This window comes from Musca autumnalis, unplaced genomic scaffold, assembly GCF_047663935.1.
Source record: "Musca autumnalis isolate F117 unplaced genomic scaffold, ASM4766393v1 scaffold_1, whole genome shotgun sequence".
Taxonomy (NCBI): Eukaryota; Metazoa; Arthropoda; class Insecta; order Diptera; family Muscidae; genus Musca; species Musca autumnalis.
In genome coordinates, this window is record NW_027411644.1 from 155076642 (window position 1) to 155104503 (window position 27862).

The 27862-nt window shown below is 34.3% G+C and overlaps 1 protein-coding gene across 1 annotated transcript in view; it reads right to left on the reverse strand.

Annotated features, from left to right (window-relative positions):
- spz (Spaetzle domain-containing protein) overlaps positions 1-27862 on the reverse strand; it is a 66045-nt gene that overhangs the window by 4729 nt on the left and 33454 nt on the right. The window contains exons 2-6 of the mRNA XM_073958612.1: positions 18037-18216; positions 17780-17965; positions 9939-9975; positions 9536-9881; positions 9238-9465 (exon numbers count right to left, since the gene is read on the reverse strand). Coding sequence (XP_073814713.1) covers positions 9282-9465; positions 9536-9881; positions 9939-9975; positions 17780-17965; positions 18037-18216 — 933 coding nt within the window. The 3' untranslated portion in view covers positions 9238-9281. The remainder of the gene's footprint in view (positions 1-9237; positions 9466-9535; positions 9882-9938; positions 9976-17779; positions 17966-18036; positions 18217-27862) is intronic.

Consider the following 27862-nt stretch of genomic DNA (forward strand, 5'->3'; position numbering starts at 1 on the left):
GTTATATCTACGAAACTACTAAATCGATTTTCCTGAAACTTTCAGCGAATGTACAGGGTTGGTCCCCGATAAAATTAGGCTACATATTTTTTGACTTTCGGATCGGGCGGGTACCTCCCCTATGCCCTATTTTTGTAAAAATGCAATATTTGCAACAAATACGAATGTATCGGTTTGGGAATTTATTTGCGAGTCAATGGCGATTGTGTCTCCAACCTTACGTACTTATTTTGTGACTTAAGATCCGACCACGCTCACTTTCTAATTAGGTTATATCTACAGGGGATTTTCAAGAAAATCGCGATTTGTCTAAACTTTTAAATCTTTATAAATAAAAATCAAATATCGTTCGTTGGTAATGGCATCAGTTGAGAACGGCTGGACCGATTTTCGACTTGGGTTTTTATGCAAAGAAAATTTGACCATGCCCACTTTTTTCAATTTTCTATTTTTATCATTTCTACAAAAACTACTGAACCGATTTTCCTGAAATTGCCAGGGAATGTACAGAGATGGTCCCCGCTTAAAATAGGCTACAAATTCAGTTGAATTTCGGAAAGGGCGGGAAACTTCCCCTATACCCTACTTTTTTAAAAATGTTATATTTACAATAATTACGAATGTATCTATTTGGAAGTTAATTTGCGAGACAATTGTGGTTGTGTCTCCGACCTTACCTACTTTTTTAGGAACCACAGACTTGACCATACCCACTTTTTAAAATATGTTACATCTACAAAACTACTGAACCGATATTCGTGAAAATGTCAGGGAATGTACAGGCATATTTTCTTGAATTTTGAAGAGGGCATATTTAAAAAAACGCATTACCTTTATGAATAAAAATCAAATGCTGTCATAACCCAACTTAGGTTTTTTGGAAAGAAAAGTTTACCACGCCCCCGAAAACAGGTTACATATTTTATTGAATTCCAGAGGGAGAGGGGTACCTCCCCTATGCGATATTTAAAAAAAAAACGTTATATTTGCAAAAATTATGTATGTATCGGAATAAAAATTTACGGATTAATCTACAATCTAGGTACTTCTTTGGGGCCTATAGGCCCGACCAAGCCTGTTTTTTGGTATGTCATAACTCCAATACTACTGAAGGGATTTCCATAAAATTTGCAGCAAAAGCTCAATGTTTGCCGTTGTTTTGTGGGGTACCTTCCCCATGCCTTTCTGTTAAACGCTATATGTATAACCCAAACTTATGATTATATCGGTTTCAGCATACATTTTGGTAGGCAATGAAGTTATTTATGTGCACCCTAGGACCGGACCAGGCCCACTTTTTTAATATGTTATATCTTGAAAACTGATGACCACGCCCACTCTTTTCAAAACATTATTTTTCCAAAACTACTGAACCTAATTTTCAGAAAATATTCAGGAATGTCCCGTGGTCCAAAATGATATATATTTGTAGACAAATTTCGGGGCCTATTATTTTATAATCGGTGTATTTGTTAAACTTATGAGTGCATCAGGTTGCAAATTGGTTTTCGAGACAACGGTGGTTGTCCCCCGATCAAGAAAAAGTATATATTTACAAATGTACTTAAACGGTGAGGTTCAACGGTCCATCAGCCATGAAAAGCTAAAACATATAGGTCTAAATAAGCGGGAGAATTCGATTTAATCATTTTTTTTAACTTTTATTATTAGATCGCTTTAGGATAAATACAGTGACATGGACGATAATAAATCGTAAAAGGCACAAATTGGCGAAAAATCCGACAAAGTCCGTAAGAGAAAAGAAAGGTTACAGACAAAATCTGTTGATAAATTTAAAATCCTTCTCGGTTTTATAATGGACCGAAGAAGTGAGGTAGAAAATACCTACTTTTGAATTAAAACTCATTACGACGGGCCAGCAACGCGGACCGGGGTCTGCTAGTATGTTCATATTTCTCAGATTGAGGAACTGAACTAAGTCAGCTTTGTAGACTAAACGCCAAAATCGTACAATCATCCGCATACATTACGTCTCGTTGTCGTCTAAAGGATGTGGAATTTCAGAAAGGTAGAGGTTAAACAGATCCTGGGATATCAAGCTGGTTTAGGGAACTCCCTGTTTCATTCTAAGGGTCTTAGACTTCTTATTTCTGAATTCCACAAACGAATGGCCCTAACAGATATAGTTGATTATCTAACGTTTCAAATATGGCAGGAGGTAAGTCTCTATATGTCCTTGAACAGATTGACATAGTTGGCGGTATCAAAGGCCTTCGATAGGTCAAGATCCACTATTTTGGTTCAATCCTCACTGACCCTGTCAATTTTTCAGGCTTCTGGTACAATATGGATGGCTTACGATGGATTGAGTATACTTGTCAAATGCATTACATTACCATTGAGATTCCTTGCAGGTCCGACGAATTGGATGATTTCGCGTTTCGGATGACGTCTGCAAGATCGGTCATCATAAATTGTTGTGGTAACTTCTCGGCAGGAAGGGCTTTTTTACGGCGGAGCATATGTACTCCTCTTCGTCCTATCACTCTCGGGGTGTTCTACGAACTGTCGGTTAAAATAACACGCGCACCATCGGGTTTGTCAATGTCACACTGTTGAAAGTAACAGCCGTTCGATCATCATTCTTTCCCGAAATCGAGAGTGGTTTAACTGTTGCATATAATTTTCTTTATCCTCCTTCTGGGTTGGTACGAATCTTCATCACGCTCATTATACACGCAGAGAAAAAAATATGTTTGATCCAACAATATTCCAAGAGCAAAATATGTATTGTTAACATATTGTTGGATTCCTTATGTAGTGTGTGAATCCAACAATCGTTTTTGTTAAATCCAAAAATAGTTTGTGTCAACTGAACAATATTTCTCTCTTTTCTTCGAAAATTTTTTTCTCTTCTCTCGCTATTCGATGCCGTGTTGAAAAACAATTTTGGTAAATTGTGGTGTTTTTATGAGATGCTGCCTTTATCTATGTTTTTGTGTGTATGTATCCTTGTTGGTATACATACACACAAAAACATAGATAAAGGCAGCATGTCATAAAAACACCACAATTTACCAAACTCTTGTTTTTATTTGTTTCTGTATTGCTTCATTCTTCTTTCCTTTTCATGTTTGTTATGGTGTTTAATTATTCCTTATGTTGTGGTGGCTCTGCTTGTGGCTTTTTGTTTGTATTTGTTGTCAGCTAAGGTAGCAAACCATGTATTGCGTTCATCAATGCTCGTAATATTACACGCGATATTTATATCAAAGTTGCGTGGAAAGTGTATATGAGGAGTACATACACTCAAATCAAAAAAATTAGTATCTGGTTTTCAGGGCTGACAATATGTTTTGTAAAAAATTTAGATTATGATTATTCTTACAATCGGTATTGTTAACGATTTTTACAATATTGCGGAAATTCGAAAGTTGTTTTTGTTTTCTATGTTTGGAACAAAAGATGGTATTTTTGGATTTGGATTACAATGTTTGTACTAAACAAACACATTTTTGGAACCAAAATAGATATTTTTGTTCCAACAAAACCGAAAAATATTTTTTCTCTGCGTGTACCCTCCACCATAATATGGAGAGTATAATTAAATTTGTCATTCCGTTTGTAACACAAATCGGAGACCCTATAAAGTACAATTCTAAGTCGATCTAAACATGTCCGTCTGTCCGTCCGTCTATTGAAATCTAGATACAGCTCGCATATTTTAAGATAGAGGTTTGTAATTTGGTATAGGTGTTTCAATTACTCCTAGGATGTTTGGTATTGCAAATGTGATATATCGGTTCACGTTTTGATATAGCCCCCAAAGAACGGTACCACCCGATTTTCTGTATTTTTAAGGTTTTAGCCTCATTATCACACCGAAATGGCTGAAATTTGGTATATAGCCTTCGTTTGTCGGTATAGGCTTTAAATATACCTCCCGCTTTTCGGTGTTTTGAAGGTTGTAGCCTCAATATTCCTCATAAATGGATTAAATTTGGTATTAAGGCTTCGTTGGGGGTATAAAACTTTCCCCTAGAAACTTGTCGGTACAGGTCCACGCCTTAGTATAGCCCCCATAGAACGGTACCTCCCGATTTTCGTAATTCTGAAGGTTGTGACGTCAAAATCCCACGATAGACTGAAATTAGCTATTTAGTCTTCCATGGGGTTATATAATATTCCAGAAGAGAATCATCAGTATAGGTCCGGGAGTTCCTATATCCACAAAGAAGCATACCTCTTGATTTTCGGTGTTTTGAGGGTTTTACCGAAATATTGGAAATTTGGTATTGAGTCTTCTTTGTATAAAAACTTTCCGCCAGAAATTTGTGGGTATAGATCGATGATTTGATAAAGCCCCCATGGAACGATACCACCCGAATTCCGGTATTCTTACTTGTGTGCTAGTACCGTTGCCTCTGCTGGCTCTTATTTCAAGTATTCGAACAGCAGGAATGTGGCGAGCGGCTGCAGCAGTGATGATGTCTCAGAAATTCCTCTCTACTACCCGAAGATCAGACTTGAGCAGTTCTCTGAACCGTTGTTTGTTAAATTCTCCCAATCCTGTCCAATTAGCTTTTCCAGGGTTTATGAAGTCGAGTGGTCTGTTAATGGAGATAATCGGAAGGTGGTCTGAGATAAGCAAATGACGTGTTACTAGGACACGTGACTTATCAGATTGGGTGCTGTGGCATGTCAGACATCACCATTGTGGCACCCACTTATCCTCGTATAAGCATCTTCGTTCACCATGCAAAATGATAAGCTATCGATTTGCTCGATCAGCGCTATACCCCTCTGGTCATTACAAAGGTTGGAATACCAAAGCTCATGGTGTACATCGAAGTCTCCTAGCATCAGACGGTTATTGCCCTCCGTTTATTGCGAACTAATGTAGCAGAACACTACTATTCTTCGGCTAGGGTTATGACTTTTTTACAACCTGTATCCTAGCGTGGGGAATTTCTAAATAAGATTATATAAAACATTAATTATAAGGTGATTCGTTGAAAAATGATGTTACATTTTCAATTTATCAGATTTATGGGCAATTTTCTGAAGTCGCTGTAAACTGATATATAATTGAAAATAAAATTTTGAACCACAGGAGATATCCAAACTTAAGTTTATTCATTCGAGCAACAGGAAAAAATTTTTGAGAACAAAAAATTCCATTTCACAAATTTTTCCAAGTGTGTTTTAATCGATTTGTGCGTGAAATAAACGTTATTTTAGTGATTAATAGTCAAAACTTCATTCAGCCGTGCTACAGGAAATCATTTTTGAGAAAAAAGGTCAAAATGTCATAACTCTAATGTACACATTTTACTGTTACATTCCCTGTATCACTGAGACATTAGAGACAAGCTCAAGCGAGATAGGTCTATACTGGACAGATTGCTGAATAAGTACTGCAAATATTCCTCATTCTCTGCCTCTGTATGATCCTTCCGCAAAACATTGTAATAATCGCAAAGTTGCAGGCTATAGGTGATCGTGAGTAGGGTGTCAAAAAACGGGTTTTACCAAACAAAACGATACTTCGCTAGAATTCATTTTTCAATACAAACTCCTTAGGCCATGTTAGCTCGATTAATTCAATTAATTAATTAAAAACTTTCATAAATAATGGCATTCGTCCTAAAAAGACAATAATAAATAAAAAACGGTTTTCGGTTAACCAAAATTTTTAATTTTTTCAAACACCGGTTTTCGGTTTTCGAAACCCTTTAACAGATTTAAACCGGTTTTGTAAGATAGGTAGAAAATTGCTCATAATTGATAAATATTTGATTAAAAATGTGCGGAAACCGGTAAATTAAGTATAATGACTTCGTTATTATATAATTATCTCATTATATCCCTGTTATTTGACATTCAACCTCGAAATGGGGACAGCAAAATTAACCCCCAGTTTTTGTAACTTATTTTTGTTCGTTCGTCTATATTCGTAATAATTTAGGCATTCATAGCTCAGCCCCCAGATGACATACACATCTAATTTTTCGTATACCCGTTCCATATATCATTAAGGATTCCTCATTTAAAAATCAGCGCTCTACATTTGCGTTAAAGCGAGTAAATCGATCTACAAAATTTGACAATTCGTGTGAGAAGAATAAAAATTTTTACAAAAACTGGGGGTAAGACTGAAATTGTGCTCTAAGTTTTGTAAAATTGTGTACTAAAAGAATTAAGTTTGCATTTTATTAAGTCTGGAATCTCCATCATGCATTGAGAACCTCAAATTACACTATGCAACACTGAAAATGCAAACAACTTCTAGTACGGACTTTTTTAAAGTACATATTTAGACTACTAAGACCCAAGTTGGGTTTTGTCCTGTCAGATCCAGTTCGGATTTTATGGCCTCATCTAAACCGGGCTAAAACTACACTTTTTTGCATTTATCAGGCCTTTATCTCAAAAACGAATAGGAATTTGGCCTTGGTGTCCTTAGCAATATAGTAGCCCTAAACTAGTAGAAATTATCTGTTGAACAAACCACACAAGAAAAACTTCATCTGGGGCATCAAAATCGATAAAATATGGCAAATTTTACATCATTTCTGGAAATCTGGTTGGTATCAGCTAAACTATTGGGAGTTGAACCAAGTAATCAGAACATTCTGAAACTCTAAAATGCTTATTTCATGTTGTTTTAGCGGTATTTGGTATCATATCTTTTACAACACCCATTTCAAACACCTTTCACACGAACACTTTATTTTCGCATTTGGGATTTCACGACATTATTGACTAAAAACCACGTGATAGAGGCATTTTACAACAACGGCATGTTCTGAAGAGTTGTGTATCTAGAGAACATTTTTTTAAAAGAAAACATTAAGGAAAAATAACAGTTTTGGAGATATGGTGCGAAATGTATACAAATTAGGGATTTTTTCGATATATTTTGAAATTTGAAACAATAAATGTAGCCTTTTGAGTTCATTATTTCTCCAAATATTTTATTCTTGTCCTTATATACAAATTTGCTTCAGAGGTCAGAAGAAGATTCGCGTTGGTTTCAGAGATATAACCCCGATTTTCTTTAAAAACAGAACATTTAACCATATTTAGATGGGGCCATAAAATCCGAGCTGACACAACAAAACCCAACTAGGGGTTTTTGTCGTTTGGGTCTGTACTTTCAAAAAATCCTCAGTTCGAATTGTTTGCACAAGATCACCTTAAAAATGTTGCACAGTGTTATCGTTCCGGAATCAAACCTGTATTTTGTTGACGTTAACCTTTACAACCTTAAATTCAATAAGTTCTTAGTTTATTGTACTAATTCAAAACGTATGAGTAACGTCATAACGTCATGTGATATTACGTATACGCAGTTTTTTCATAGATCGTTCAATTGAACTAGACTGGCACAACCATAGATTTTACACAAAATATTTTTCAAATTTAAAGGTATCTGACATTTACAACTTTGCCCGTACCTTGTATTAGTTAAGTTTAGACTACAAGTTTAATTTAATATAAAACCGGTTAACACAAATAACATGTTTTTTCGGTTAACCGAAAATTACGGTTTTTCCGAAAACCGGTTTCGGTTTTGTAAATCAAAACCGCCCAGCAAAATTTGACGGAAGGGGTTCTTTGCGATGACGTGATTTCATGTCATCTTTTGCATTGGTTCAAAGGAAGTCGTGAAAGATCCGATCTTTTCATTAGGATTTGAACCAATGCAAAGGAAGTCGTGAAAGATCCGATCTTTTCATCAGCATTTGTACCCATTCCATCGATCCAATAGAGATGATGTTTGTGTTTTTATTTACACACCTGTTTATTTTCATTTTGGTATGTTCCAGTACTGCAAAAATCTACTAATTTTTACTATTTTTTCCGATAACATAAAGGAAAAATTGTTATCGTAGTAAAAATAAGTAGATTCTTGCAGTTTCTGGAACAGGCCAAAGTTGTTAGAACTGTCGTCGCGATGTTGTCTTACATTTCCTGCATATCAAACAACTAAAACTTCTAAACAATTGGTATTATATGAAGTCCCAACCATCGAGCTAAAAATAGAATCGGACTGCACACATTGCTATTTTAAAAGTTCCCTTGTCTGTTCTAAATCTGACATAGAATGAAATCAATCAAATCTCGCTTCTTGGAATTTGAAAAAAAAGTCCGAAACGAAAAGGAACAAGAATCTGAAAATAAAGAAGAAACTACTTTTGGAAAGAAACAATTAAAAATAAATTAATTAAGCATAAATGGTATTTTCCATAAAAAGTCTCTCCTCCCCGTTCGTTACATTTTGTTCTTAGAGATCCCTAAAGCAAGCCGGGTTGTAGATCCCTACATATTTTTGTCACTAAACAAAAGAGTATAAATTACCAAATGTTGTTATAAAATAACAAAATTATAAAATAAAAGTAATTTACGAAATAAAAATACTTAAAGGAGTGCATTTGGAGTCCATGTCGAAATCTGAACTGGTGATGGGAAGATAATTGAAAAAACCTTTTGTAAGATGAAAGAATATCAGTTGCGGATAACGGAGGAAGTAATCTTTTGCGTTGCAGCGGTGGTGATTACATTGCAATTTTGGATGTAAAATTTGAAAAACTAAACTGATAAATTAATTGTAGCTATTTCATGAATTCGTTTGAATTAATAAAGAGTTTTGTTTTTCATGAAAACCATATTTCAATACAGCATTTCCATTTTCCAAACAAGACATGAAAATTTCATGCCAAGGGGTTGGTGAAAATGACATGCCAAAGCATTGGTTAAAATGACATGTCAAAGCATGGGTGAAAATGTCGTGTCAAAGCATTGGTGAAAATGACATGTCAAATCATTGGTGGAAATGACATGCCAAAGCATTGGTGGAAATGACATGCTTAGGATCCAGAAAAGAACGTCATCTTTTGGGGTCCACGCTCATATAAAATTCATCGATGAAGATGCTAAAAAGATGACATGCTAGATCACTTGCACCCATGATTGAATGTCATCTTTGGCATCGAACATTTTGCTGGGCGGTTAACCGGTTTCGCTTTTGGACACCCTAACCGTGAGCATTTTTTCCCGGATAGCAGTCATTATGACTTTCTTTCGACTCATTAAGTCTACGCGACCTAATATAGCAAAATCGAAAATAGGCTTTATAGTCTCGATGCCGTCCGACTATTAGGAGTTGCATGATTTTTTTGTAAATTACAAAGTATACGACAAACTTAAAACAATAAATAAAAAAATCACATTCTGTATCTAAAAATAATAAATAAATAACCATATACGTACCTAAAATCACATTTAAATATTATTACAATTATATATCCCGTCCTTTATTGCCTATCGGGAATTATCACGCATTTACAACAGGATGGAAATTTAAACGGTTGTGGGACAACGGTTCCATTATTTAACGCCACTAAATTGCGATATATATAGTTCTGTTGGCATGTAATAGTATATCCAATGGGCACCTGAATTTCAAAATCATCGCTTCCACATCTGGCACCTGTATTTCTAGACATAAAAAATAAATATATAAACAAACATTGGGCAAGTCAATTTACATATGTACAAAGATACATACAAACACTCTTCAACTTGGATAACTTGTTTATATTTCTCCGTATTTACAATAAATACCCAATCGTCTGCTTTATTCATAGCAGCTTTGGGTGTAATAAACCGTTTATTAGTTTTGCAAAATACCGGGTCAATATCATTATTCATTCGCTGGTCGATAACATCGGGAATAATATCCTCGGCAAAGAATTTATCCAAATTATTAAATCTTTCTTTGAGAATTCGCTCGACTTGAGTTTCGGTCGGATAATTGCGAACATTGATACAATATGTTGCTCTGCCATCAAGACAATCAATTGATTTGGTTGTATCTAGGTTTCCCAGCTGATTATCTGTGGGCAAATAAATTGCTGAAATTCAAATGATGAGTTAGTTCAGTGATTAATGCTGAACACAATGTAACTTACGAGGAGCATTGTTTGATGGATTCGAATGAGAGGAATCCTGAAAGTAAAATTAATGGTGTATTGGTTAATTTTAATTGTTTTATGGATACTTTAAGAACATATTATTTTTCTTTGATTTATTGTATTATTATTCCTACACAACAAGATATGCATCTTATAAATTACAGAGCAGGAATTTTAAAAAATATGCATTATCCAACTTATGCTAATACAAATTTGAGATTTTTATACCCTCCACCATAAGATGGGGGTATATTAAGTTTGTCACTACGTTTGTAACTACTCGAAACAATCATTGTAGACCCCACAAACTATATATATTCTTGATCACTGTGCAATTCTACATCGATATAGCCATGTCCGTCCGTCTGTGGAAATCACGCTGGCGTCCGAACGGATTGACGTAGGTGGATGAAATTTTGGGAAAATCTATTATATGTACGTAGGACTTTTGGTATTGAAAGCGGGCTACAAAATGACGCGTGACGCGTCGTCGTTTTAAGGAATTTTTAAAATATTTGTCCCATTTTACCACCGAATTGGTTGTAAATTGGTATTTAGTGTCTCCAAAGGCCAAAAAACATTCCTACCAAAGTTGGTTTATATAGGTCCACGTTTTGGTATAGCCCCCATATAACGCCCCATATAAAGTACGCGTCATTTTAATATATTTGGAATGTATTAGTCCCATTTGACAACAGAATCGGTTGTACCTTTGTATTTCCAGAGGCTATGAAACATTTCCACCATAAAATGTTTATATAGGTCCACGTTTTGATATAGCCTCATAGGACGATATCTCCCGATTTTAGGTATTTTGAAGGTTTTGGCCTCATTATCATACCGAGATGGCTGAAATTTGGTATTTAGTCTTCGTTGGGGGTATACAACTTTCCCCCATAAATTTTTAGGTATAGGTCCACCTTCCGATTTTCGGTATTTTGAAGGTTGTGGCCACATTAATCCACCGAAATGGCTAAAATTTGTGGTGGAGGGTATAAAAAGTTCGGCCCGACCGAACTTAACGCTTTTCCCACTTGTTATATTGTTACACATTTAAGACAATACGAAAAATAAAAAAAGTTAAAATTAAAAATTAGAATATTGTTTGCACAAGACAAATTAAAATGTTTACAATTCAGTGACCGTTTCAGCATTTTTAAAATATTCGACAAGTCCAGTTTTAAATGTACAAGTTTTAAATGTACCTAATTGAAGGATTTGAACGCGCTATCGCTTATTGGATTAAAAATGCAAAAAAAAACCAAATTCATGTGGGTTTTCACGGAAAGCGTATTACAGTTGTAAAATTTGAACAAAAAAATAACGGTTTTTTGAACGGTTTTTTGAAAAATCTACGCACAAAAATTACTATTTTGGTAGTAGATTGCTCCAATCCTATACATGCAACAAGTAAAAAAGTATCAGTCGGCTTTGCCGACACAGATATAACCTCAGCCTATGCGAATTAAAACTTTCATCTACGGACAGATCGACACAATTATTGAACTTTTGTGGGGGAGGTACCATAAAGAGAAGATCGATATGGGCCATTTTAGAAGTTAAACTAAATATGGACAACATATTATGAGATCCAACGTTTGGACCATTTCGGTTGCCCCGTCAAGGGATATCGAGCATATAATTTTAGTGACATTTTTTAAATATTGGAGGGAAGTACAGGAAGTTGTTTCCAATCTTCGAACTGAAACTAAGTTTGGACAACTTTTGGGCTGTTTGCTCAAGAAATATGGACTTGCCCCTGAAAAAACTTTTACTGTCGTAATTGAGGTAGCGAATACAAACTGCTTCAACAAAAATCAAAATCAAAAATCATCAAGCTTAACTCAAAACGAGAAAATTAACAAAAATCAAAGTTATTCGAGAGCAGGTCTTAAAGTGAATTTATCCGAAATTTTGTGTGGGAGGCACCCGAAGGAGTGGACAAATAAAGTCCATATTCGAACCTGATCTATATCTGGTAGATATATTAGGACGTCTAAAATATGGGCTAAATCGGTTAATCCCTTCAAGAATTATAGTGAGCCCATTTTTTCCGAACATTTTGGAATTTTTGCGTGGGAGGTACCTGAAGGAGTGGACCAATATGGTTTATCTTCGAACTTAGACTAAGTTTGCACAAAATATTACGAAGGCCACATTTTGGACCGAATCGGCAGATCCTTTCGAAAGGTTCTTGCGCTCCAACCACTACACACGGTGTCATAGGGTTTTTTTTTTTGCAACTTTCAGGTTATGTTCTCAGGAAGTATGGACTTGCCGCTGATGAAACTAGTACCGACGTATGAAAGAGATTTATTCGCTGTATCGAAACCAACTTTAACTAATTCGTGAATAACAGGCTTTTTAATGTTCATATTTCTAATTTCAATATTACTCTGAATTTCCTATACCTATAAGTTATCACAGGAAGCAGTTAAGCTTTCGCGTTGTAGACCGTATTTTATGATGAAGTTTTAGCAGTATACATTAATTATTGTATAGGATTTTAGCGAAATACTAGTTGGAGAACTCCCAAATATTTTTCTTTAATTTTTATAATCGAACCAAAAAATATATTTGATATAATATTTTAACAATAAGTTTTTTTGTCTTTTGTTGTTGCTATAATATGCAATTTATAAATCCAATGTTTATAATTTTGGTTTCATATTTTTCTACGCGTTGTATAGATTCTGTAGGTATTTTTAATTTATTTTTATACGGACTCTGATGTAGTATAATTTAGATTCGCTCCCAGATTTTTTTATTTTTTTTTTTTTTGATTTTCCGCGAAAATGAAAACAAATTTTAGAAATTATGGTGCATTTGCGGATGGATATCAAATGCTGTTTGTTACTGATATATGCATACATTTTCTCAATACAAAAAATATACATTTTAAAATATTTATCCTTTATAATAGTATAAAAACCGCTAAACTTTTACGCGCATTGGCCAATTTTGTGAACGGAATAGATTTGAAACCAGAATTTTTTCCTTAACCTCTATACAAAAAATTGAAGATGTGCTCGCAAAAAAATTTTTAATTTTTTCAATTGGAATTGTAAAGGAAATTTGGGTTTTACCATATATTATATTCGAACTAATGCTCTTTCTAAAGAATATGTTAGGAAACAACACAACTGCAAACAACACTACTTATGCTTGTCTTCTTTGCGATGCAAAGACAGCATAAAAACAGTAGTGGGTATATGATTTTGATTATTCTGACTCAATTGTGCGGTCAACAGATTTAGGAGGATACAGAAAATTTCTCGTTCTGTTTAATTTTCTGGTCACTCTTATTGACCTGTTTATTGATACAGAGTCAGCGGTTAAGAGAACTGATGAGGAAGTTTGGCTGCTTCCGAAACTATAGTCTTCTCTGCCTCCGCTCGTAGTAATCAATTTCAATACCCACTGTTAAACATTTTGTTTCTTCAAATTTTGAAGCAACAAAATATGGACTTTAGCTGAAATAAATACACAACAAATATGTTAGGAAACCCTAACAGAGTAGCCTATATGGGCCCAAAACATAGGAAAAAGTTAAAAATTTGTACACATTTTATTCATTTTTAGTGGTATAGGAATTTACAATCGGAGACGACCCGGAGTCGGGGCCGGAGTCGTGAAAAAACTGGTCTGAAGTCGGAGTCGAGCCAAAAATACCTCGTCTCCGTAACCCTGGTCTAAACATGGCTAAATATTGACTTTTTACGGCAAATCGAGGCAATATCTCTGAAACCAATTCGAATCTTGTTTAAACCTCTGAAGCAAACTTGTAGATAAGAGCATGACGAAAGAGAGAAATAATCAACAGAAAAAAATAAGTGTTTTGGAAACTTCCATCTCTGTTTTGAACACATGTTAAATTTTGTTTCGATCTGGCAACTCCTTCATATAGAAAGAGGTGTTCAGAAAAGACGCATCCGCAATTTTTTTACAATGGAAAAATAGAAATGCGTGCTGTCATTAAATATTTACATAAAAAAGGTTTATGGGGACAAGAAATTCATAATGATATGGTGAATGTGTTAGGTGAAAGTGCTCTTTCATATGCAAGAGTAAAAAATTGGATTGCTGAATTTAAACGTGGTCCTACAAGCATTGAAGATGACCACGTAGTGGACGTCCAAAAACAGCAACAACAACAGAAATTGTAGCCAAAGTGCATGTTATGGTATTAAATGATCGACGATAAAAGTGCGTGAAATTGCTAATATCATGGGCACCTCAAATGATCGAGTCCATTTAATTTTGCATGAAGAGCTACAGAAGTAAAAGCTTTCTGCAAGATGGGTGCCGCATTTGTTAACAGTCGATCAAAAACGCATAAGAGAGAACATTTCTCAAGCTTGTTTGGATCGTTTTAAGCGAAATAAAATGGATTTTAATCGTCGTTTCATTACTCTTGATGGGACATGGATCCACCACTATACTCCAGAGACAAAAGAACAATCCAAACAATGGACTGAAGCTGGATGAAGTGCCCCAAAGAAGGTAAAAACAATTCAAACGGCTGGTAAGGTTATGGCAACGGTTTTTTGGGACTTCAAAGGTATTTTATTGATTGACTATCTGCAAACGGGTAAAACAATAAATTCAGAGTACTATTGCAACCTTTTGGATCAATTAAATGTACAAATTCGAGAAAAACGTCCTGGCTTACAACACAAAAAATCATTTTTCATCAAGACAACGCACCAGCGCACAAGAGTGTTTTAACAATGGCTAAAATCAACGAATTAAAGTACGAGTTGCTTGAACACCCACCTTATTCTCCTGATTTAGCTCCCAGTGACTTTTACTTGTTTCCAAATCTAAAAAAATTCCTTGCTGGCAAGCGTTTTACCTCAAATGAAGATGCAATTACAGTTGTAAACCACTATTTTGAAGAAAATTGTTTCGAGAAAAATTATTTACTTTGGATTTTTTTGTTTCAAAAAAAATTCTATGTTGTTTGTCAACATTTGGCAATAGATGGAGTTAAGCTCTGTTGTTATGTACGATATCATAACAACATTGTGTTAAGTAGTTAACCATTTCAGTCGATTTTAACGGCTAAATTCGTACTCAATGAACTGGAAACTGCTATAGAATACAATCCTTAGTCCAAATTTTTTGCACTCCTACAATTTGTATTAGCCGAATTGCGCATTAATGGGGGTTTTAACATTAACATGCCCCTGTTGTTGATAACATGTTTATATACTTTGTTTCATTTACATATTTGCATTATGCATCTTTTCTACTCTTTATGTTCTATGTCTTTGTTTCCCATTTACATTTTTCAAACATTTTTGATATAAATGCTACTTATAACATAAACAATAAGTGTTGATAAAGACAACATAAATGTAGGTTACCAAATACAAGACAACAATAGGGGTGTCTTTTTACTTACTAAATGTTGCTGAAACCATTTTTTCAGCAACTTTTCCTTTATACAACTGTCAAAATCTGCAACATTAGTAATAATTATTACAAATTATCACGTAAAAAGACACAGCTAATGTTTACCAACAGTATTGAAAACAACAAAGAAATGAAAACGAAAAGGTACACAACGGAAACATCGAGAAACTATATCAAAAATGTTTTTCGCCAATATCGTAAAAGCTATCCTCAATGCATTCGATAATAATATTATTACCGATATTCGAAATCGAAAATTTATTTTAAATCTTAAATTGCGAAAATTACATTCAAAATTTTTTCTATAAAACAGGTTGTCAGTGGTCACAAAACTCCTCCACAAAACATTGCTATCATATGAGCCTATTTTGGTATAGCCATATTACCTTTATATTATACCCTCCACCATATGGAGGGTATAATTAAATTTGTCATTCCGTTTGTAACACATCGAAATATTCGTCGGAGACCCTATAAAGTATATATATTATTGATCAGCATAAAATTCTATGTCGATTTGACCATGTCCGTCTGTCCGTCCGTCCGTCCGTCCGTCAGTCCGTCCGTCTGTCTGTCTGTTGAAATCAAGATACAGCTCGCAATTTTAAAGATAGAGAGTCAAAATTTGGTACAGAAGTTTTTATTACTTGCAGGATGGTTGGTATTGAAAATGGGATATATCGGTCCACGTTTTGATATAGCCCCCATAGAACGGTACCTCCCGATTTTCGGTATTTTTAAGGCTTTAGCTTCATTATCCCACCAAAATGGCTGGAATTTGGTACGTAGTCTTCTTTAGGGGTATAAAACTTTCCCCCAGAATTTTGTCGGTATCGGTCCACCCCTTCATATAGCCCCCATAGAACGGTACCTCCCGATTTTCGGTATTTTTAAGGTTTTAGCTTCATTATCCTACCAAAATGGCTGACATTTGGTACGTAGTCTTCTTTAGGGGTACAAAGCTTTCTCCCAGAATTTTGTCGGTATTGGTCCACACCTTCATATAGCCCCCATAGAACGGTACCTCCCGATTTTCGGTATTTTGAAGGTTTTCGCTTCATTATCACACCGATAATGAAATTTCGTACTTAGTCTACGTTGGTAGTATAAAACTTTCCCCCAGAACTTTGTCGGTATCGGTCCATGCCTTCATATAGCCCCCATAGAACGGTACCTCCCGATTTTCGGTATTTGAACGTTGTGGCCTCAATACTCCACCGAAATGGCTGAAATATGGTATTTAGACTTCGTTGGGGGTACTCAAACTTCCACTTTAAATTTGTCTGTATAGGTTCACGCCTTCATAAAGCCCCCATGGAAAGGTACCTCCCGATTTTTCGTATTTTGAAGGTTGTATCTTCAATAGTCCACCAAAATGGCTGAAATTTGGTATTTAATCTTCAATGTGATATAAAGCTGTTCGCCAGAAATATGTCTGTACAGGTCCACGCTTTCATATTGCCCCATTTCTGACTAAAATTCGTCGGTATAGGTCCACGTTTCGATGTAGCCCCCATAGAATGGTACCTCCCGATTTTCGTAATACTGAAGATTGCTACGTCAATATCCAACCGAAATGGCTGAAATTCGTTATTTCGTCTTCCAAGAGTTATAAAATATTCCAGAAGAGTATTATCAGTATAGGTCCACGTCTTCCTATATCCCCATAGAAGCGTACTTCTTGATTTTCGGTATTTTTAAGTTTTAGCCACATTCTCTTACCGAAATATAGGAAATTTGGTATTTAGTCTTCTTTGAGCCTAAAAACTTTCCGTAAGAAATTTGTCGGTATAGATCGACGTTTTGAAATAGCCCCCATAGAATGTTGCCTCACATTGTTTTAGCGAAATTGCTGAAATTTAGTATTAAGTCTTCTTCATAGACGAAAGGAAACAAATTATTCCATTTTACTTCAATACAACTTGTGGTGGAGGGTATAACAAGTTCGGCCCGGCCGAACTTAACGCCGTTCTTACTTGTTTTAATTAAAAATTCGAAATATAGTAAATATTGGCCCATATTTTGGAAAGAACATGTATCTCGTTTAAAATGTTTTGCTACATTTTCCAAATGCCTAAATGTATACAACACTTTTTTAAATATACATATATTATAATATTCTCTTAATGAATGTACAGTATTTTTACCAAATTCTAAATTTTCTGGTGTGTCAACATGCGCATGACCAGCAGTAGTGGAATTCTGTAACTTACTTTCGAGTTACAATTTCGTTAATTAACGGCCCACCACTTGTTTTGGTTCAGAAAAAAAAAACTATTTTGTATATTCTGTATATTCGAACAACCAATAAATAACGAATATACAAAAAAAAAAACAAAATATAGTCTTTTTCTTTTTCAAAATTTGAAAAAAAAACACTACGATTTTATAATTATAAATGATTTCAAGATAAAACATACTTTCCGAGCATTATTCCCTGGAGTGCTGCTGAGAACTGCATTTAATTTTCCGTTTGAGTCCCTTGAAACTTTAAATGTTGGTGCCTCTGTTGTGGGTTGTGTCCACTTTGGATGTGACGAAGCTGTTTCTGCGTAATCATTTATATCCGGAAAATGTACTCCTGTATTTTCTATTGGCGTGGTGTTCTATAATAAGTAAACCATTATTACTAGAAAAGATAATCGAATTGTTCAAAATAACATTCAATATAACTTACATTAAACAGTGTCACTCCTGGTGGGAAATCAGTGATAAATATCTGTTTTATTAGTTTGGTTGTATTATTTTCCTCTAACTGGCTTCCATTGTGTCCCTTTGCTTCCGGTTGACTTGATCCATAACCGTTTGTATCAGATGATATGACATCGGTATATATTTTGCTACATACGCATAACAGCTATAAAATGAAATGGAAAGTCGGAGTTTAAAATTAAAATTATAAAATAAATTCCAAAGCAAATAATGTGTACATTAAGATAATGACTTTTTTGCAACCTCGTATCTCTGTACGATATTTTGATGAGCTTTTACATAAGATTATCTAAAAACTTATTTATAAAGTGATTCGATAAAAAGCTTTCGAATGCTTTTAAAGTTTTTCTTTTCTCAGATTTTTTGGCAATTTTTAAAGTCACTGTAAGCAGATACTCGTATATAGCTGAGAACAAGCTTGAGAGCCACACGACATACATAACCTATTGTTTCTAACTAATTTTATCATAATATTATTATAAACATATATGTATGTCATTTTATATCATAAATAACTTTTGCATTATTTTCGCGAAAACTTATATTTTTCAAAATTTATTGTTTTTGTACAGTAACCGAACAAGATTAGCTTATAAAATTTTCAGATTGTTTTTACATCTTTGCTCTATAATAATACATACATATCCTCTTTCATGCAAATTTGTTATGATAATTTTTAAGATTACTAAAATTTCAATAGTGAAAAAGTCTATTTCCCCGTCGTTTCCCGACCATAGTTTCTTCTAATGTTTTATACGCTTGAGTCTCAAATATAAGATTCAATCATAAAAATTGCCCATATTTGCGCCACTCCGAGAAAATCTATTTTTCTCAACTTATTTCAATTTTCAAAAATTTCTAAAAAACATTTTACAAAAAGTCTAAACATTAACTGTCAAACGTTAAAAACAAATACACATTTGCATATAATTAGCAAAATATCAATTGTACTCCGATAAAAAATGGCGAGTGTGAGAAAATATACGCATGAAGAACTGTTTGTTTTATTCAAACAGTTTCCAGTCAAATACTTTGGAAAGAAATTTGAGGAACATATCCAATCGGATACTTTTTGTGAGAACCCTATTATAAAATCTGCATTATCTCATTTCAAATCTGATCTGATGACCCGGTGGCAAAAGAGTCAACGAAAGGAAGACCGTTTTCGTAAAAGTAGCGCAACTCGGTTGAAAAGATCCATAATGTAAAAATTAAATATAAAATATTCTCCGTACATACACATATTTGATACATATTATAATTTATTCATGACATCTTTCCCCAAATTAGCTTACATATGAATAAAGAACTTTTGACCTTTCTCTTAATGTAAATTACAATAATGTAGTACGTGTGTGGAGAACTACATTTTCCTTTCATATTACCAAATGTAGCTGTCATGATAGAGAACTTTTTGGTTTTGGACAGAAGAAATTTAACACCTCGAAATATTGATCCTTTAAGTCAGAGCTCCGATTTACTCGCTAGTGAAGAGTGGAGGGGAGGTTGTAAGCTTTTTTGGGTGCAATTTTTTGGTAAGGGTGGGGTAAATTTTATCTGGTGGGGGGAGGGGGAGGGCAAGTTGCCGCCCTCAACTTGCTCGAATTCGAGAAGAGTTTTACTGGCGAGTGGAATTCGAGCGATTATTCGGAGCTCTGCTATAAGTATACCTATCTTAAGAGGTCGGTAACTCACAACGAACTAGCTTCAATCGTCCGAAATTTGAAGCCACAATTATGGGTCAATCTGTTATTTTGTCACCTATCAAAATGTCACCATCGTGAAAAAGAAAGCGGAAAACTAGCACCTAAGGATAATGGTGTAGGGTTTCATATTTTCGGCCCCATCAAACTATTGCCCTTTTTTACTTATTGTCTTTGTCATTATGTTTTGTGTTGCTCAGTGTTATCCAATACAAATTTTAGGAATTGAAAGTTTTACTTGTGGTGGCCTATATATAGACCAAACAGAAATAATATTTTATTATGCCCTTTTTTGATAACAGATTCTGAAAAAATAACAACAACATTAATAAACAAAACCGTGAAATTTAAACAGATGTTTTATTTAGGCACATGTTTTTATATCCCAGGAAATATTATATCGATTACGGTAGAATTCAGTTATGTTGTTTTTTTCTTTTAAATTAAATGAAAATCATACGGCTATGAGAATATATAAGCAAAGATGATAACCGTTCGCCAATTATAAAACCAAACGGAAATAATAATGCAATACATATTTCGTTTGTGGTTTGCTTTAAGACTCCGACCTATAAAAACAATTAAAATGTTTGTTTTGCGGCAAACTTTTGAGCTTCTTATATCGATAAATTTGCACACTACAAAGAAACCGCTCCATTTATGTGCCACGCCAGAATAAACCGTATTTTTAGGTCAATTTAGTGGAACAAATTGCATAAATATAAACGCAATTTTTTACATTTGTGGAAGAGGTACCAGAATAACTGGCCTAAAACTCCGGCATCGCGAATAAAATCCCAATTCGCTAATGTCCGTCCGTCTGTCTGTGCGACAGTTGTGCCCTCAATATTCCAACGAAATGGCTGAAATTTGGTATTTAATCTTCATTTGGGATATTAAACGTTCCATATAAAATTATGTCCACGCCTTCATATAGCCCCCATAGAACGGTACCGCCTGATGTTAGGTATTTTGAAGGTTTAGGCCTCGTTATCACACCGAAATGGCTGAAATTTCGTGCCTAGTCTTCGTTAGGGGTATACAACTTTTTCCCAGAAATTTTTCGGTATAGATCCACGTGTTAATATCGCCCCCATAGGTTGTAGCCACAGCAACCAACCGAAATGGCTTAAATTTGGTTTTTAATCTTTGCTGGAGGTAAAAGCCTTTCGGACTGAAACTTGCCGGCACAGGTCCACGTTTCGATATAGCCCCCTTAGAACGGTACCTTCCGATTTTGGTAATTCCAAAGGTTGTGACGTCAATATCCCACCGAAAGATTGAAAACTGTTATTTAGTCTTAAATGCGGTTATAAAATATTCGAGAAGAGAATTATCAGTATAGGTCCGCCGGTTCCTATATCCGCCATAAAAGCGTACCTCTTGATTTTCGTTAGTTTGCAGGTTTTACCGAAATATCGAAAATATGGAATTTAGTCTTCTTAGCATCTAAAAACTTTCCTCCAGAAATTTATAGTATAGATCGACGTTTTGTTATAGCCTCCATGGAACGGTACCTCCCGAATTTCGGTATTTTGAAGGTTAGCCACATTGTTTTACCGAACTTGCTGAAATTTGGTATTTAGTCTTCTTTATAAACGAAAGGAAATTGTTTCATTTTACTTCAATACAACTCGTGGTGGGGGTTATAACAAGTTCGGTCTGGTCGAACTTAACGTCGTTCTTACTTGTTTAAGAGTGAATTAAACTATTTTAAAGAGATTATTATATTCTCTTCATGGCTTATATTCCACATACATACATCATAAACATTGTGTGGTTTCAATATTAATGGTTGTCAACTGTTAACCGCAACATATTCTGTGAGTATTTTTATTTATTTTTGTCTCAATATTTCGTGCTTTTGTCCCGTCTTTGTTTTGACCAATTTTAAACGCCATTCGAATGCAAAATTAGCCACAGAAGTACGCACCAAATAAAGAATCAGTAAAATATTGTATGAAATGCTCTACGCACCAAAAAGTAGAGTTGAAGGTTCAGTTGATAATGCGTTACCGGCTTTTTGGATTACATACATACACATATGTACGTATACGAGTATAAAAGCGAAAACCGACAGAGATACAAATTTAATTATACACTGGGAAGTAAAGTAAATGAAACGATTGCGCGATTCATTTCAGTGTTCACAGCAGGTAAGGGAGTTCTCCAGCCTTATTTACTCGAATTGTTGTTTTCTTTTCCTAATCTTGAATAAGTGGCAATTTTTTCGTTAGAAATGTTTATATGTTTTTACATAAGTTCGTAATAATTTTGAATGAACTGCTATTAGAAATGAAAACATACATGTAGCTCATTTACTCAAAGAGTGTCACATCTCAAACTTAAAAATATGATCAGTGCTAAATTTCTGTACAAGATCAAGCAGTCAGAAAACTTTTTTTGTTGATTTATGCCAAACTCCTAGAGAATGTGCTGTAACTTATTGAGTATTAGAAATATCAACATGAAAATTTTCCACAAGATAAAGAAGAAGTCGTAGAAAAATAGAAAATACGATTTTTTGAGTTATGCCACTCTTTGAGTAAATGGGCGACATGTATACATATGTATGAATGAAAGAATACAACAAATATTTAAAATTAGAAGCAAATTGTTTAATTTAAATAGTGTAAATAAAACTAAGAATGCTTAAATATGTTTTGTCATCAAATAAAAATACGTTAAGTTCGGCCGTGCCGAACTGTCCTCGAAACATGAAAAATTTGGCAATACCAGCTAGACTTAAACCTGGATCACAGCAACCTTGGTACGAAAATTTAAAAAGAAACCTCGAAATACATACAATTTGAAAATACAGCCTAGACTTAAACTGGATATGAATGGTTTTTTTTCGAGTAAGCTGGGAACACAAAATTCCAATTAACAACCAATTCGGTAGAAAATGTAACTAAAATCTTCCCTTATATGGGGCTGAGCTTATATGGGTGCTATACCAAAACTCAGACCTATACCGTCTGATTTTCTTACAGGGGATGTTTTGTACCTGTAATAATGTTTCATGTTTGTTTCTTTAGTGCACCGTTAGTATAGGTCCTAATTCAGCTGGTACAGTGATACTGGGGCTCTATGAAGACGTGGGACTATAACGACAAATTTATAGAGGAAAGTTTTATAATAGGGCTACTCAAAGGGCGCACTTTTGCTGTTGGTGTATGTCAATTTGCTCACTCACACAATTGAAAAAGAGAGCTTTTGTTTTTGAAATGAAAATTTTCAATACACACATGTTTTCCATTACACAAGACAACCCAACAAAGCAACATTACTCGAACAAAACATCATATTTGAATTATAAATTCTTGTGTGGCCACTGGAGAATAAACGAAACTTGATTCTCTTGAAAATAATGAACGTATATGCAAATTATTAGCTTACCGGTGTAATTGTAGAATGTATTTATACGAATTGTTATTCGTAAATGTTATAAAATCAGACTGAATGGTATGTTGGGAAACTATCAAAATGTTTGTGTTTCAAAACCAACACAATAACAAAATATGTTTGTAGTTGTATGAGCAGCCCTATTTTATACCCCCAACGTAGACTAAATACCAAATTTCTGTCATTGAGGTTAGATATTGAGGCCATAACTTTAAAAATACCGTAAATCGAGAGGTACCATTCTATGGGGGCTATATGAAGACCGACAAATTTCAGGTGGAAAGTTGCACCCACAACGAAGACTATATTCCGAATTTCAGCCGTTTTATTGCAATATTGAGGTCACAACCTTCAAAATACTTCAAATCGACTTTGAATTTTTAGCTGATCAAAAATATATGTATATACTTTCTAGGGTCTAAGATGAATATTTCGATTTGTTACAAACGGAATGACATATGTAATTATTCCTCCATATTATGAAGTTTTCCCCTGTCACACCCCCTGCGTACGTCCTTGATATGAATGGGATCTTCTGAGAAATTATCTCCACCCTAACAGGAAAAGCAAACGTTGTAGTTTTATCTACATAAATTAATGTTCTGCACAAAATCCCCTCAAAAGTATCTGTGTAATGTGCTCACTTAATTGATTTCTTGTTTTTTTTTTTTGTGACTTATTTTGCATATTTAAGTGGATGTTGAGTAACTCACGTTTTATAAGTCAATTGATTTGATCGTATAATTTTATTTTTTTTTTTTTTTTTTAATTACATCAGTGTCATGATTTTGATAAGTAATGAAATGATGAGATCTTATCGATACTTCTTGGTATTGTAATATCACTTTGGAGTTAAATTAACATTTTTACAAAATTACAATTTATAAACAACTAAATCTGATAAGGGACTTCGGGTGTTTTAAATTTTGTTTCTCAAAATGAGTGAATTGTCAGAGGTCTCTTAAAGAGATCGGAACTTTTGAATTATAACAAGTAATATGAATTATTAATATTTTTTAATTTGCCACGTCTTCAAAGGTTTTGGTGTGCATATCACGAAATAAATGAGTTATATACCCTCCGCCTGTGTAAATTGAAACACGTCTTTCCCAAAGAATCTTATGTATTTAGGGGGTTTTCAAAATTTTGGGTGTATGAACCGACAAAAATGTGGACTAGGTTTAAAGTTCAAAAGTATTGAGGAGGAGGTACAAAAAGGAGTGGACCGACATAGTCAATTATGGAAGTGGATCTTATTTTGGGAGTTATATCGCGCCCACTAGCCATTTCAGTGGGTCATCGTATAACATTTGAGAAGATATGGTTAATTTTAAAAGTTAAACTAAATTTTGAAAACATATTAGGAGATAAAAAGTTTGGACCAAATTGGTTACCCCGTTCAAGAGATATCGTGCATACCATTTTAGTGACATTTGTTAATTATTGGGGGGAAGTACCGGAAGTTGTCGACCGGTATTGCCCATCTTCGAACTGAAACTAAGTTTGGACAAAATATGACAAAGACCAAATTTTGAACCAAATCGGTTGATCGGTTCCAGAGTTATTGTGCTTTCCAGCCACTACATATGGTGCCATAGGGGTTTTTAACACCTTTCGGGATGTTTTCTAAAGAAATATGGACTTGCCCCTGAAAAAACTTTTGCCGTGGTAATTGAGACAGCGAATGCAAGTTCAACAAAAATCAAAGTGATTCGAGATGAGGTCTTAACATGAACTTATCCGAAATTTTGTGTGGGAGGTACCCAAAGAGTGGACAAATATAGTCCATATTTGAACCTTATCTATATATAGTATAGTAGATATATTAGGATGTGTAAAGTACAGACCAATTTGGTCACTCCCTTCAAGAGTTATCGTGCGTACAACTTTTTCGAACATTCTTGAACTTTTGTGGGGGAGGTACCTGAAGGAGTTTACCGATATGGCTTATCTTCGAACTTAAACTAAGTTTGGACAAAATATTACGAAGGCCAAATTTTGAACAGAATCTGCAATCCGTTTGAGAGTTATCTTGGGCTCCAACCACTACACACAGTATCGTAGGTTTTTTTTCAAATTTTAGGCTATTTTCTCAGGAAGTATGGACTTGCCCCTGATGAAACTTGTACCGTCGCACGGTGGTTCAGAAATTGATTTTCCTGGTCAAACATTAAAAGTTTGCTTTGTCAAAGATATTTAATTTCTATATGGGATTTTATAGTAAACATATGAAATTTTTGCACATTTCTGGAGATAGAAGTAGCTATTTCTTGTGAAACCCCAAGGAGTATTTTTTTAGTTTTTAAAAAAATAAAATTTGTTGTAATTTTTATTAAAATGTGTTAAAAAAATTAAAAAAATTTTCGATTTTTTTATTTTTTTGTTATTTTTGTAGATTATTTATTGGGTTTTGGCCATCTTTAATATATAGAAAGTTATAAAAAAAAACAAAAATACTGATATTTTGATGAAAAATAGTAAAAAAAACTCAAAAGTTTAACTTTGACCTTGAGTTTCTCTGCAACTACCAGACCGAATTTGACTGCCTATCTGAAAGCTGATTGTGTTATCTGTTTAACGAAAAACGAATTATAGAAATATCTCTATCCGTTCAAAAGTTACAGAATTTTGACCAGGAAAAAACTATTCTGAACCAATGTGCGTCGTATGGGGGGCAATTAATACAAGTTGTTACAACAAAGATCGATTCGAGAGTAGGTCCTAAACTGAACTTTTCCGAAATTTTATGTGGGAGGTGCCCGAAGGAGTGAACCGATTAAATCCATACAGACAGACAGACAGACGGACACGGCTAATTCAACTCCAAATTGTCTGAAACAGATTTCGTCCAAAACACTTGGGGTCTAAAGCCATTATTTCGATGAGACAAATTTTGCCCGTATGAATGTGTATACCCTCGTTAGCACAAATGCTGAGGGTATAATTAAAACACAAGTAAAAATGGGGTTATGTGCGGCCGGGCCAAACTTTTTTATACCCTCCACCATAACTTATCACGGTGCTCTAGAAGCAAATTTAAATGGAAGGTGCTTACAACTCGGAAGTTTTTGCGGATTCTGAAACTACAATGTTCATAGATGGGAAAATCAAAAAACTAAAAAAATCGCCGGAGCGCTTTTTAAATAAATCGCGATTTAAAATGGAATTTTTAAGGGTTATTTAGGTTTTAACAATTTTGCTTGAAAACCGCAAGTTCTATCTAAATCGGACTAAGACAGATGTTGTAGCTATGCAAATTCTCAACAAGAATAACCTTTATGGAATTTTCGTAGATTTAACCGTTATTGAGATATATAAGTTCAAATTGGGACAATATATTGACGGCAAATTCTCATGTTAAATTTATATATGTCAAAAATGGTACAGCCTAGGAAAAAATTACAAAAGCCAATCTTGTAGAGAATTTTCTCTGCTACAATATTTTCTTTATTCCCATTTTGATAGGATTTGCAGTTTTCAAGCTAAATCCTGAAGACCTAAGAAAAAAAATCGGAAAGTTTGATCTGAAGATCTATACCTCAAAAATGGTAAAACCTAGGAAAACCTTCTATAGCATCATTTCGATAGGACTTACGGTTTCCAAGCAAAAACGCGAAAACCTAAAAAAAAAAACCATAAAAATGTGAATTTTGAACGCGATTTATTTAAAAATTACTCCAACGATTTTTTCTTGTTTTTGGATTTTTCTCACCTATGAACATTGCTGTTTCAAAGTCAGCAAAAACTTTCCACGTGTATGCGGTTTTCACTTAAAGTTAGTTAAGGCGTATGGTATATGTATGACATTGTTTTATAAGGAAGCGATAGAGTCAATGTATTGACCAAATTTGAACTTATATATCTCAATAACGGTAAAACCTATGAAAATACCAGGAAGGTCAATCTTGTAGAGAATTTTCTTGGCTACAACATCTTCCTTAGGCCAATTTCAATAGGATCTGCGGTTTCTAAGCAAAATCGTGAAAACCTAAACAATCCTTAAAAAATTCAACTTGAATCGCGATTTATTTAAAAAGCGCTCCGGCAATTTTTTTTAGTTTTTTGATTTTTCTCATGTATCAACATTGTAGTTTCAGAGTCCGCAAAAATTTCCGAGGTGTACGCACCTTCCATTTAAATTTGCTTCAAGAGCACTGTGTTGTTATATTGAAACCAGATATTAGGAATTTCGGTTGGGTGATTTGGCTGATACCTTAAAATACCGAAAATTGGGCCACACCGTTCTATGGAATATGTTGGAGGATAAAAACAGCGAATTTTAGGACCTAAGGACAAAATAAATTTCAAAACGGAAACACTGTACTTTCAATAAGTAACAAATTGGTGATAACTTTGTAGATCTCGTTACCTTGATGATCCATATTAAAAGCAACCAATCACTGATTCCGCGAAAAATTTTTCAATATCATCCACACATACACAGGTTAACGATGTACTCGTTGGTACCCAAGAATTGTAGTTGACATTGGTGATGTAAATGTTGCACAATGTTGTCTGTTGTTTGCTTTTCTCGTTTCCATATAAAGTCATTAAAATATGTATGAATAGTTTAAACAATATTAATTCATAATAAGTCCCAATACAAATTAAAACCAAATACTAAACAGTTGTTATAGCCATATAAATGGGAATTCGTCAGAAAGTTGCTTTACAAGCTTGAAT